General features: G+C 38.0%; 1 protein-coding gene across 4 annotated transcripts; it reads left to right on the forward strand.

Moving 5' to 3' along the window:
• The first annotated feature begins 550 nt into the window (after positions 1-550).
• cdc42ep2 (CDC42 effector protein (Rho GTPase binding) 2) lies at positions 551-8,631 on the forward strand. Of its 4 annotated transcripts, XM_079606597.1 has the most exons (3): positions 551-748; positions 858-984; positions 6,846-8,631. In XM_079606597.1, the coding sequence occupies exon 3, from the start codon at positions 7,140-7,142 to the stop codon at positions 7,884-7,886; it is 747 nt and encodes a 248-aa protein (XP_079462723.1). In that variant the 5' UTR covers positions 551-748; positions 858-984; positions 6,846-7,139; the 3' UTR covers positions 7,887-8,631. The 4 variants fall into 4 exon arrangements, with proteins under 4 accessions (XP_079462723.1, XP_079462725.1, XP_079462724.1 ...); XM_079606599.1 differs by lacking the exon at positions 858-984 and having other exon boundaries at positions 551-813; XM_079606598.1 differs by lacking the exon at positions 858-984 and having other exon boundaries at positions 565-748.
• Positions 8,632-14,786: the final 6,155 nt, after the last annotated feature.

Below are 14,786 nucleotides of genomic sequence, written 5' to 3' on the forward strand. Positions count from 1 at the left end.
GTGGTGGTAATGCCGTAAATGAGTAACTTACCTTATCAAGGTAAAATCTACATATTGTTCCTGAAGAAAGTATTGTTTAGTGTAAAACATGTTGAAGAACAGCGAACAGGCTGTCGATTCATTAAATAGGCCCTATAAGCTATTTCCTCAGGAAAGCTGTTTATTCTGAGTGAAGCCTCTCCTCCATTGATATTTTAAAACAACAACAAAAGCGGCCTCTTGTCTCCTTCCCTGTGTTAGGCTTTTTTTGGCTAAAGGTAGCAGGCTTTCCTTCCAGTGGCTTTGACCGTCTCATGTCATGACTTTAAATTCAAATTCATTTCCTGAACTTGAACTGATTCGAAATGTATAGCCTATATATATTTTTTTTATATTATTAAAGAAATTCATATGTGTAATATGAATTAGGAGAGGTGCGTAGGCTACTAGCTATAATAGATTAGATTAGAGGTTTAGAGAGGAAGACATTTACGTTTGTTTTTATATGGTTTTAGAGGAGTGTGTGGAGGGTGTGAGAACTTCAAATTGAGTCACCGCAACGTGTGCTGACAGGGGCGCGCGTGCGCGTGCGTGATGCGCTACAGACTCCCTCTGCTGTCCTGCTGGAATCTTCAGCAAACACGGAAGAAGCGGGACCACGCAGCGGTAAATGCCAAATAATGGTCTGGAAAACACAATTGTAGATATCAACAGCGATCCAGATCCACTGAGTCCAGTCCTGTGTGCTGAGCTTCGGCAGTGATGTGAGGTGGGCTTACAGCGCTCTATAGCGCGGCTCTATTTCTACCGGATCAGCAAATACTCTCTGTATAGGTATGCGGTATCAAGTGTGAGGGTTATTTTTGTACTTATGTCAGTTCTGCAGGTTTTCGCGTTGGAAGAAGTATAAATGACCGAGCAGAATTGGTATCGATTAATTTTGACCTGAAAGACCTGCGCATAGATGCGTTTTGGAAAGGACTTGGTCACACGGGAATCTCAACGGTAGGCAAAATATAGTATTTGCATGTGGAGTTAAAATCGCAAGCCTATTGAACACAAAATGTGAAGTAATCGTATGGGAGCGTTTTCACGCAGAAGTTACGCAGAGTTGCCTGTTTCTTCACATCCGTATATATTTTTTTAAGTAGCTACAGTTTTTAGAACATAAATCATATATTTATTGTCGAGCATTCAGGAAAATGCCTATTGTGTCCGCCAGTGATGAATTGAATGTGGAGGGTCTCTGATGGCCAGAGGAGCGCGGGGTGGTGCGCGCACACTGCCATGATGACATTGGGCTGCTGCCATGTGATAGACGGAGTTAGATTTTTCTGTTACCTGACTCTGCTTCAATAACTAAAATATCGTGTACTTTTGAAAAAGTTGCATATCAATTCAATATGATCTTTTAGTGACTTTAAAACGTGCCCGGAGTAAATTGTATCGGTTTGGAGCGTGAGTACGCGCGCGCACATAACTTTGAACAGAGGTAATGAGAGGCAGATCACTGCCTCCACAACAGAGCTGCCTTTTTAAAAGTCAAATTCAATTTCTGAAATTGGATTGATTTAAAATTCGAGATTGCAAACAGAATTACATTTTGAATTAAATTAAGTGGAATTTAAATTCCTATTGTTGCAATATAATTTTGAACTAAAAAAGTTCAAGGCAAGCTTATGTTTCCATGACATGTTTGAAAATTTCAGGAAGTTTTGAAGTGTCTTGAAGTTTGAGCATTAATAGGCTTTACAATTAGATGGGTAGATAGGAACATAAAACATAATTATGTTTGGAATTTGGAATTGTACATTTATTTATTCATAAAAATGTTATTGTTTGTTTATTTTGTGAATTTGGGGGGTTTTAGTTATTACACATTTTTCTGTAAGGAAAGGCTAAGGAAACATACCTCAGTAAGGGAAAGGTACTGTAAAAGAAGTGTAACTGTGATCACATGTGCCTCGTAAGCTAATGGCCTAATCCCTTTCAATGTTGTATAGTGTTTGAGGATCCCATTGAAGTAAATGTGTGGTTTCAGAAAATTAATCACAAGTTAAAGTTATCATATAAAACAGCTCTTTTTGGATATCAGATTCCAATTATAGCTCATTCCAAAATGAATGTCATTCCACATGTGTTCGACAATTAGCAGATATGCAGTCAATTTATTATGTGACGAGCTGTTTCCACACAAGAGCTGTGTATTCAGTGTTTTCTCCTCAGTTGACCTCCATTCAAACAGAACAGCTTCTGCATTACACATTTTTATAGTTTTAAAGGGCCCATGGGAACTGTTCACATTTTCAGATATAGTCTTCTGGTTTATTCTCAATTTTGGGTTGTTACGTTTCAATTCATACTGATGTTTGTCCAATAATATTTTGGACAGAATATTGAGTATGTGGTTTTCCTGAGAATGTTTTACCTAGTAATTTCTGCTATAAATGCAAATTGTATAGGTATAGCTACCCCACTGCCATTAACTGCAATTGGTTTGATGAATGTTTTGAATAACGAGCCAGATTTTAGCCAAAGAAAAATGGCCCATTGTGCTGATTTTTAGACCAAGGTTGATTAAGTAACTTATTGTGTTTCTGTTTGATAATAAAAATGTGTGAGATCTGGTTCGTTTTTCAAAGATCGTGACGTTGATGTTTTGATAGTTTATAGTCACTGACAATAACTCTCTCTCTGTTAAAAAAAAAAAAAAATCCAAAAGCTGTTGTGTTTTTGTGTCAGTGTGTCCTATCCATTGTGTAACAAACAGAGCGGTCTGTTGAAGGGCTTGCCTGAGCAGAGCGCCGCATTAATGCTTTCTAGCAACATTGTTCACTTCTGCTCTGAAACTAATAAATAACCTCAGGCCTTCAGAGGAGTGGCATAGTTCATTTTCACATTGTAAAATGTCTTATTTTTTTAACATGACTTTAATTGAGTACAATTATGGGATGCATTATATTCTATGGACTCAGAGTTCCACTGAATTTCTTCATATCTATGATTGGACTGTTGTAAACAGATCGGAATACCATAAAAGAAAAACCATTTGGACTTCCTGACACTTCTCTGCGAGTCTGAACAGGACTCCCCTGATTCCTTCTCTGGAAATTTCAGTTATTCAGTTGTGGTTTGATTAGAGCCTTTCTGAGATCCAACGTTGTTATGCAAAGAGCAGTCTTGCTTATGTTGATCGGCTTTCGCTTAATGCAGTAGGCCTATTCACTGTTATATTATAAAGGTGATGCTGCTGATAAATCTTTTGCTGATTTGTAGTTTAACTTTAATTTAACTTTTTACCTCACATGCAAATATATACCTTGTAAATGATCTCACCTAAAAAGTCACTTGGTGCTTGTAGTGAAACAAAATGTGCAGGTTGTAATGTAATGAATCACTCCATTGGTTGGTTTGGTCAGGGCTAGAAGTGATGTGCTCTCTGACTCCCATGGTTCATTAGCTTGCTCAGTTTAGTGAGTGCACACACATGTGCACGTTTACCATACTCAACATTCACGTGCTTCCATTTGTGTCTTTCATGTGCATATGTATGTGTAAAAATAACTTTAACAATAAATAGCTGATGCTAACTTTTACTGTTTGAAAAAAAAAGTTTTTTCTAAATAAATCAAGTCACAGGGTCTCATGAGATAGCATTTTGTCTTTATACCTTCTGTGTATATTTTTAGATGGCATAATGCATTATTGAAATGACTTATGTTCCCCTTATGCTTATGGAGATAATTCACCCAAATATGATACTTCTGTCATTACTTACTCACTCGTGTCTTTCCAAACATGTGACTTTTTCTCTTATAAAAAACAAAAGAAGATATTTTGAAGAATATTTGGAACCAAAAAACATTGGTTACCATTGGCTCACATTGTATGTAAATAACAAACAAAACACTGGGACTGAGAAAATGTTTTTTTAAGTCATAAAGGTTTGAAATTACTGTTGACTATTCCTTAATGTTAATGAATGAATAGAACTTATCTATATGACATCTTTTTTTTAAACTAAGTTTCTTGTTTTTATCACTTAATTTTGTTTTGCTACATTTGTCAATAGTAGTGATCGGAAGAAAAAAAAGTGACTTATTACCAACCATTTAAAAACATTACTTGTCTAATAGAAAGTTGAAAAGTTTTACAATTCACAGGATCAAACTGGAATAGCCACATGTTTGAATGACCAACATACAGTACTATGTTGATTTAAATCTGTTAGGCAAGACATGCAACACTCAAATGACACATCTAGGATCAGTATTTTTTTAAGAGGAAGTGATACACACTGAAGTGTATTCCCTAGAACATTTCAGCGCCTCTCTGACTTTAGCCGGGTCACTTATGCAACAGCGAGGTGGCTTTTCCCACACTTGAGATGGAAACACTGCCCTTTGTTTTTGGTCGGAGGGGGTGCCAGTTGAGCTAACCTTGATAAAAGTCAAAGTTGAAGGAAACACACACACACACACACACGCACACACACACACACACACACACACCAGGATATGGTTAACTGATTCAACTGCAGAAGTATGATTTAATGCTAAAGGTATGCGTTACGAGTCATGCTCCAGAGCCCCTGAAGTATTGTCACACACATACAAGTCTTACGGTCTGTTAAACCTTTCAGCACACAAAGAAACACACTAACACATGCACTCAAATGTACCCATTATACCGCTGCTGTACCTTTATACGTTTTGACAGCTGAGTCCACTATCAGCAGACATGATATGTGTGCAAGTCAAACATGCCAAGACTAACAACAAACGAATGATTTGCTCTGACTCATTTCCAAATTATAGTTATTTATCATCTCTCACTTCTTATTAAATTTGGTTAATTTTTTTTTTAAAACATCTGTCGTCTTCCCCTCTAAGTAAATTTCACTTTGACAAATAACTCACGTGTTATATGTGTTTCATCTTTTTGTAATTTGATTTAGTTGTTTTGTTGTTGTTTTTACTTTTTTGAAGGAAGTCTCAGTTCAGTTGTAAATAAAAACAAGCAAGCAAAAAGATCAGATTTTTGGGGCATATTTTTAAATGTCTTCGAAATAAGTATCTTATTTTTAGCAAAGCTGCATTTATTTGATAAAAAATACAGTAAAATCAGTATCAAATATGATTACAATTTAAAATGACTTTTCTGTTTTAAAGCCCCCATGTCAATAATTTTATCTTAATTTAACTTATCTTTGATAATCAAAATTACATATTTCAAATTTTTTTCCCCTGTGAAACAAAATTCTTCATGCCTTAAAATAGATTGAATGTAACTAAAAACTTGCTTCATTTATCACAAGCGTAACCATGATTATGCAAATTAGCCCCACCTCCACTCTCTCACACCAGTTCTGAGATCCACTCTGTCAACTTTACAGAAGTATACGCTGCACAATGGTATCGCTCTTTACAACGTCGGACACATACCGGTAATTAATACGATTAGCCTTTTGCTTGACTACGTTAGCAAACAGCTAATAATGTGTCTAATAGAAAAATCAAAGAGAAAAATATATTGGGATAACTGAAGACTCCCCTGCTTCACATAGTAATGATGATATGCTAAAGCCCGCCCATTTTTTAGACTGTCTTTGGTTCACTGCAGTTTTAAGGAGAAAATGCTCAGCAAGGAGAAAATACTCAGCAATGGTGTTGACTTATGAATTTGCACATGATTTGTCTTGAAGCATATTAAAAACACCACACGTAAGGAATAATTCAATGGCCTGTCGTCAATTATTCTGCTTATACTACAGGTACCACACCTCGAAACATTGTTCAGATGATGTATTTCAAGATGTTTGTCAAGTTTTTGTAATTAAAACGCTCTTGACTAATTTCTTACGCATTTAATCCCATGCCTCTGTTGCTAATTCCAAAACTTAATTTTAGAGTTAGTAACGGAGGTTTGAGCCACTGATAGCAGAGTAATGCTGGGGACACACTTAACCACTAGCGGACACATTCTCTGACTGTTTCCATCGACTGCAGCATTGCTGATTTTAATACCGACTGTAAACACAGACTGAATGCGCTGCGTTTGGGCTTGATCAGTCACAAGTATCAAATTACATTCATAACCGGCCTCAGTAAGTGTGTCCCTGGCTTTATGCAGTTATTAATGTAGTTATTAGAGAGAGAGAGAGGCATGTGCGTCAATATTATTATTATTAATTAATTAATTAAATTTATATTTTTTTAATATTAATGAAGTTTTAATTAATTTTAAATAATTTTTTTAGTAGACTAGCTTAATAAATGAAACGCAAAGCTCTTTTAACAAGTAGGACTATCAATAATTATTTATTTGTTATATTATCTGCAATAATTACAAAAACCCGTGCTGCAGTTCACTATCAACTTATTTATAGCCTATATTGTTTAATTTTCTATTGATTATAGATAGGACTATATACTATAAAATTAAACTGCATGTTTCCATTGATTGTGAAGTTAGACATCAAAAATTGCAGATCAAGCGCATGGGGCTGCATGTTTTGTATGAATTGTATCCTATTTTCCGTTATTACAGTTAAGTAGGCGCAGTGATATGGAACTGTAATGCGGTCAAGACCTGCCTGGAACTACTTCCCTGAAAATAATTGCACACCTTAGAACGTTCGTCAACCAATCAGATTCAAGCATTCAACGGTCCTGTAGTATAAAGACATATAAACTAAACAACATTTAAAAACTTGATTTTCACCACAGGGAGACTCTTGGAGACAAAATGTAATTTATTCTTGTGAAGAGAAAGTCTATGATTAAATCAATGCTACTTTGTGTTCAGTTAGTATGTACTACAGTATATGTGCTAAACACTCTTTCTCTTTCTCTCCAAAACTTCAGGCAGACTGGCAGTGTCTATAAGGATGTCAGAATTGTTGTCCTGATACTGTCTTTCTCCATGTGGCCTGCTGATGTGGATTCTGGGCTTTATATATGAAGAGACACTGAACTAATGAAGAATTTTTCATGAGAAAGAAGCATCAAAAAAGCATCCGGACTCTGTCCAGTTGGACTGAATTTGAATGCTAAGTGCATTGTGATTCTTCCTTTTATTCTCTTCACCTTTCCTCTTGTCCGTTCACCCTGCTGCAAGGTCTGTCTCTCTGTTGTGCTGGAGGACGCGGTGGGTCAGACATGTCGGCCAAGGCTCCCATATACCTTAAGCGACGAAGCCGTAAAGGAAAGAAGGAAAAGCTGCGTGACCTTCTTTCATCCGACATGATCAGTCCTCCGCTGGGAGACTTCAGACACACCATCCACATTGGAAGTGGAGGAGGTGCCGACGATCTTTTCGGTGACCTGTCTTTCCTACAAGGTAAATTTCATCTGTTACCGGGGCAGCAAAGCCATCAAGGGTCCTTCCAACTAAGTCGCACAGCAAGTGTAAGCAGTCACCCGCCAGCCAGCGAGAGCTCGCCTCTGCTGAAAAATGCCCTGTCGCTGCCTATCATTGGAGGGGTGCAGGCGCTCACACTTCCGGCTGTGACTTCAGCAGCAACGGTGACTGCTGAGATCCCAACAGCCCTGATAACAACCCAATCGCCCCCAACATCTCCGTCTCTCGCTCCACCTCCCAAACCTCCCAGACTGCACCTGGAAGAGAGGAGCTTGTCACGGCATACATCGCTTCCTGCATCTACAAACCGCTGTCCAATTGATTTGCACACATTTAGGCAGAGTCCAGTGGAAGATGAGAAATTTGTGAAGGATGGGGATGGGGGAGAAATGCCGTATTTGTCCAACGCCGGCTCTATGCTTTCCCTCCATCTGGACTTGGGGCCATCCATCCTAGAGGATGTGCTTCAGATCATGGACAATGAGAGAACAGGGACGTTCAGTGGGCGACTTACACCCAGTGGACGACAAGAGATATATACCTGAAAGTGAACAAATAGATGTGAGTCAAAGCTTGATGATACATAAATGAGCTAATCACATTTTTCTTCATGCATCAAAACATTTTTCCATCTGAGGGAACTCATTATTAACCTGCTGTACAATGGCATTTCCTGGAGACTTTGTCCTTTTTTTTTTGCTCATTATGCATTTAATCTTTGGAAAAGACCTTTGGAAACTACAGGATTTGAACCACTCAAAATTGAATCTGTTTCATCATTGGATTTCTCTGTTGTTCAAATGGATTGTTTTAATTCATCTCTGTTGTTTTTGGACTACAAGCAATGCAACAATTCTGACTTTAGATCTACTCTTAGATACATTTTGAAACATTTGATCTGAAAGCATTTTAGCAAGCACATCTCAAACTAGCTGCATTGAGTGTACAGTGTATTATTACAGAGCAACATCCTACATGCCTCCTGGATTCACTACAGGAAAAGAAAAACTGACATTTTCCTCTTTCAGAGCAGCGATGACATCATCTCCCCCCCTCTGTGTTGTTGCAATTTGTGTAATCGGGTAAAAATGCGCAGCTCCTCCCTAATGATCTGGACACGCACACGCGCCAGGAGGCATGTGCGTCTACACCCTGGGATTTTAACGTTCTCTCTTTCTTTTTTTGGGGGGAGTAGTCTTCATTGTTCAGAAACAGAAACCCAAAGGCTGGCTATTCACTGAGCAGGAATATGGAATGTTTTCCCTTCATAAAATACTATTTTTTTCTGTGTTTGGTTGTTGTTGAGGTGTCTGCGATCCCTCAGGCATTGACAGATGATCACTTTTCATGCAGCAGTAGTTTTTCCTTTCTCCGATTGAGCATGAGCGATGGGGCCAAAATAAGAGCTTGTGTTACCTTGGTATCCCCCATGTAACCCACCCCACAGGGGTTGAGAATGCTCTATGCTTTCCGTGCACAGATTTAGCCTAGACTGGTATTATTTTCTTGTCAGATTATGAATTAAAATAAAGAACTCTTTACTTTTTTCTAACTTACCTTGCAAAAAGTGCATCAAACTGTCAATGAGGTGGGCTTAAAAGAACAAATGCTACCAGAGAAAGTCATATTGCAATCAACGTTTTGTGATGCTACCTTTGGACTGTAACAGCACTAAGAAAACCTACTGTATTCATTTACTCATCCATTCTCATTTTTAAAGGTGCACTATGTAACTTTTGATGCTTTAGAGATTAATAAACAAAACTACATGCGTTTTGAGGCGTGCAGAGCTACTTCTCTGTTTATGTAGTCCGAATATAAACACTTCTTGTAGGCGTACCGTACCATACTCGCTCATTATATACATTTTGAACAAAAAAAGTTAAATAGTGTACCTTTAAAAAATCTATGTGAGATTTGAAAATCTACAAAATCCCCCAAAAATATTTTTTCTTCTTGTCTTAAAAGTTTTGTTCGAAGTAGCCATTCTGACACCGTGTCTACACCGAACGTGACCGTTGTTGTCACGCTGCTAGAAGCTGTCCACAGTGGACGCAACAAAGCGACCGTTGCAAATCCATTTGTCTTTTGTAGCAAGAAGTAGTGCGCGCATTTGGAGTACGTCAGAAATATAAAAGGGCGGCAATTTTCTGTTGGAAATTTGTTGTCTCGTCGCACTGTATCCAGTGTCATCCGCATTACTGATTGTAATGGGTTCTATACTTGCTTTTGTCGCATCGTGCTACTCGTGTCTGATGTACACGGTGTCAGAGTAGTTAGTGGTTCTTGCTTTAGGATTCTTGGTTCCTTTTTTCGGTACTAGTGAATTGTCTTAAAATGTTATCCTTACATTGTGAATTCCATTTACAAAGCTGAATCTATTTACAAAGTCATAGTTCTGTGCACTTAACTTTTTTGACATACATCTGATTTTAAGACCAATTTAATCCACAAACAGATTAAATCCTATGGTGTACCTTTCTAATTTCAGTATTTATTTGTGTGAGCTTAAATACTAATTTCATTCATTTCAATTACATTTATTATTATCATACTGAACAGGGACCTGAATGTTGGGCATAGAATTATTGATCAAAACTTTTTAGTATTTATTCTGGATTTATTAAAACTTACCACTACATTAACCAGACATTTGTGAATTAAGCAGTTCTCACAGCCACTTTACTCAAAGGATTTGAAAGAGACAATATGAAAATATCTTAATAATTGTTATTGATTACATCAATGTGTGTTAAAGATCACATGTAAAACTCGACAATACAGTTATATTTAATTAAGACAGACGATCTTATGATTTTGCTTCACTGAAGCACAATTACAACGAGAGAAAAAAAACAAGTAAAAGTACAATAGAATTTTAAAGGTCTGACCATTTAACAAGCAATTGGGTAAATATAGATGGGTATATGTATATTTAAATGAGGCATTGCTAAAAACCACACGTCTTAATAATTATCTCTAAATTACTTTTCTACTCCACAGCAAAATACTGTGATCATTCATGTTGACTAATATTAATGCTAGTTCATGAAAAATATAAACTTGAATTATAAGTCGGATTTTGACGATTAAACTCAAAAATGCATAAATATATGACATTCCTTACAAAGACATTCTCAATATTTTACCATATTGAGCCTACTTTGTGGCTGGGAGCCATGGCCTTGTGGTTTTGTGTGTGTGTGTGTGTGTGTGTGTGTGTGTGTGTGTGTGTGTGTGTGTGTGTGTGTGTGTGTGTGTGTGTGTGTGTGTGTGTGTGTGTGTGTGTGTGTGTGTGTGTGTGTGTGTGTGTGTTTTTTCAAGGCACTTTAAGAGTTTGAGAGTGTGTGTCTGTGTACTCTGTTTATTTGCAGTAGCTCCTCTATTTTTTGCACAGGCCCTGGGAATCCTTCCAACTGGCTTTATTAACACAGAGCAGCCCGAGTCCCTGACCTTACGATCACAATACCATGGGAACACCAGCTAGAAAGAGGGGAGCAGTTGGAGAGAGTAGGAGGAAGGGAGTATCAGGAAAAGGGTTGAGGGAAGGTGAACAAGGGCCAGGATGAAGGAAAAGAGGAAGTGAAGAATTGCAGAAGAGCAGATATATTTGGTATCAGAAAGGAGATCATAGATCACAATCCATGATTCATTAATTTGACAAAACACATTGTTGCACTTTCATACAGATTACGTTAAAGAAAAAGAGGGCGAGGCTCCTACAATCAACTCAGAGGAAACATCTCATAACCAGTGGATCTGCATTCTAATTGTTATAAATAGGAACTAATGTTTCACAGCACAGTATTGGGCCACGCTTGGCAGGCTTAAGCTGAATGAACCAGCTAATCAATGTCTTCAGGATCACTAGAAAGCTACAGGCAGTTGAGTTTTTATCAGGGTTGGAGCTTAACTCTGCAGGACAGTAGCCCTCCAGGACAAAGTTGCCCATCCCTGCTCTAGAGCAAATTATGCCTATTTTAGCTCTGTGCCTCTTTTCCTTCAGTTTAAAGGCGTTTTCATACCAGGCTCGTTTCTCTCAGAACCTGGTGCGTTTTCTCCCTTAGTTCAGTTAATTTAGGCGTATGAACACGGCAATTGCGCTCGGATCCGCAGATCGCCTGAACGAGGTGGTCTCGGCCCTAATGATTATTATTGAAATTAACTCTGGGGCAGTTCATTTGAGGTGAGAAAGCAATTTGACCCAACGGACCAACAAACCAAGCAGTATCAAAATTCATAACGGTAAATGTGTTGTATAAAATACGGCAAAAATCTGGCTTGATTTATATATATACTGTAAAATATTTCCAGGATTTCACAAGATATAACTAATATTTCACAGTAAATTACATTATTACCACTTCACAGGCTTTAACTGTAATATTTCACAATATAATACCGTATTTAGACTTTAACTGTAAAAATAATGCAGGCGGGCCAATTACAAGAAAGTACTGTGAATTCCGTCTTTTTCACACTGCAACTGTGTCATCTTTTTAGCATCTTTTTAAATTTACAGTCAAATAAATAACTCTATATATATATATGATATTTAGTGAACAATTAAATCACTAGAGTTCAGTTATCTCGGTAAGTAGCTAGGCCTAGTTGCATATTCATGGACGTACTTAGGGCAGAACAGCCCCAATGAAAATGACTTGTGATTTGTTGTGCATGAAGTTACAAGTTACAGATAAAGCATTTATGGATTGTGAGCAAAGACATTAACGATAATAATTTATGATAATTTGTAGATTGGTATGCACGTGTGTGGATCTCTTGCGTGCATTTGTGGGAGGTTTTGATGCTGTTTTCACCCCATAGTTTTCAATGTACAGGGTGTGTACTGTATGTGCAACTTTGTGGGATCTCTCTAACCTAGGAGGGAATTACAGCCCTTATATCACGGGCTTGCTCTAATGTGTTCCTTTCTCTGTCCTCACTCCCATACTAACAGAATGTAACAGATAATAACCACCCAGGCAGCTTCTGCAAACACGCACACACATACAAAAACATTTCCATGGAATATTCTGAAAGTGCTCTGAGGAAGGGAGGATACTGAAAAGTATTCACCATGTGCTCTGTTACTTTAGTGCAGCCTTTGTGAACGTGTCAAAGGCTTTGCTCTGTGTGTGGCTACTATTCACAACCTGTCAGTTGTTATTGAGCAAGACGAATAAAGGAGGGAAAGCAAAGGAAAAAGAAGAGAACATATGAAGAGGTTTGGAAAGGCAGAATGAAAGTTGTTTGTTGTAAATTATATAGCCTACCTAAAACTGGCTGAGTTTTTTTTTTTTTTTTTTTACCCAGACTGCTGGGTTCTCCCTGTTTGTTGGGTTATTTTCAAAGTGTTGGGTAGTGTAACCCACTGCTGGGTTATAAATTTCACTGATGGTAGAAATTATGCTCCTCCTCACAAACTCCCCAGCCTGCTGGATCATAGCTAATGACATAGTTACTCACTGGTGGTTTGAAATTCAAAACTGGATCGGTTTGTACCTGTCACTTTTTCACTAGCAGGTTTAGGCTACTGTTTTGAACAGAACTGTCTCAACCTTGTTATAAAACATCCACCTCTTTATAATTTGTTTGCACATAATCTATATAGTTAAAATCAAACTATTGCATTGTGCACTTTTTTTTTTTTTTTTTTACTTAGAATGACTTATATCCAATATTTAACAAAGCCTTATTTCATAAAAAAAAATAAAAAAAAAAGCCTAAATGTTAAGCTTAGTAGCCTACAACAACAATAACTATAAACAATCCTAATACTGAAACGACATGACTCATATTTTAGTTTTATTGTCTACTACCCTCGCTCCAAACCTATAAATCGATGTGAACGTTTGTCTGCTAAATTACTACTGTAACTAATACAATTGATAATAATGATGTCCTTTATACAGTATTTTGAGTGACGATGGTACGTTAGGCCTAATGCTAACACTTGCTAGCCGTTTAATTCATATTTAGCCAAGTTAACGAAAACAACATTTTCTAGAATTGGTGAATTCAGTGAGGGTTGGGTGGGGGAGATACTCCCCCCATATTTAAATGCATTACAAAAAAAAAAAAAATTTTTTTTTCAACATCATATTCGCTGCCTTCGATATCCTACAATCCTGTCAGTTCAGTTCAGCTAGAAAAAATAAAGTTGGTTGTCAGTTTTTTTTGTAAATGTACGTTTTTGTACATTTTTGTACAAAACGTTTTTGACCAACGTTTTCTACTTCTGATGTCATTTCTAGCGAGAAATTGCTATTGTAGTAATTAATTATTTGTTTAGTTATCACCAAAGCTCACTCTATTTTAGCTGTAGATCATTAAACCTTTGAGCTGCCTCAGAGAAGTCTGTCTGAACAGTCATAGGGCAGCGAGGCAACAAGTTTGAAGCATAGACAGTATATAAACTGGACACAGCGACCCCATAGGTTTCAACGGAGAGAAATGAAGTCAATTAGAAGCACTCACTTCCTGATCGTCAGGCGAACTGCGCAGGCTCAAACTGAGCTTGACGACGTAGATGTGACGTGAGCAACCTGTAGGTCTTCTAGTAGCTGTGCCGAGAGAAATCTGAATCATTCCCTTCCGAATCTCGCAGAGACGGAGAGCGTGAGCATTAGCTGTCCATGAGCTAGCAGCGGGAGCAACTTTATCACTCTCTATGGGCTTCTCCCTTGACTTTATGCCTCCACGTCCTCCCGATTGCTTGCGAGCTTCTCTGCCTGTCCATACGGTAATTTTTCGACTTGTGCGACAGAGTCGCGCGGGTATGACGCAATCGTTAGCCTATTTTTACAAAAACTGCTTCTACGGGGTCATAACGTAAGATACAAGGTAATGGAGCCTTTTATACATTTTCGTGTTTCTTTAGAAATAAACAATGGACAAACGGTGTCTTTAAACGCCTCAGATGTAAAGTTATTCGCTGTCAAAGTGACGCCAAAATGAATGGGAGTCAATGGAATGCTAACAGCAGGTGGGGGTCCGCTAGCCAATGGCGGCGCCCAGGTCGGCTTCAATATCTTTCGGAACACTGCCCCCCTGGTTTGAAGTGGTCACACGTCACTGCAGTCAAATGACATCCAGCCCACGTCAGTTTTCGGCCGCAGCCGAACCTGCTCCCGTCAGATTGACCTCTAGTGCCACCTTGTGTCCATTCGTGAACACTACAAAACTTAGAGTTGGAATAATATAACGGGTTTGGTTCTTTCTTATTAAAGTTAATTTCGCCTGTTTACACGTGAAAACTCAAAAGTTGGCAGCCCCTAATGTGGATAACCAAACAGTTAACTGGTCCCATTGACTTCCATAGTAGGAAAAATATATTACTATGGAAGTCAATGGGACCAGTTAACTGTTTGGTTACTCCTGACATTCTTAAAAATATCTTCCTCTGTGTTCAGCAGAAGAAAGAAATTCATACAGGTTTGAAC

Source organism: Phoxinus phoxinus (assembly GCF_949152265.1).
Source record: "Phoxinus phoxinus genome assembly, chromosome: 3".
NCBI classification, from domain to species: Eukaryota; Metazoa; Chordata; class Actinopteri; order Cypriniformes; family Leuciscidae; genus Phoxinus; species Phoxinus phoxinus.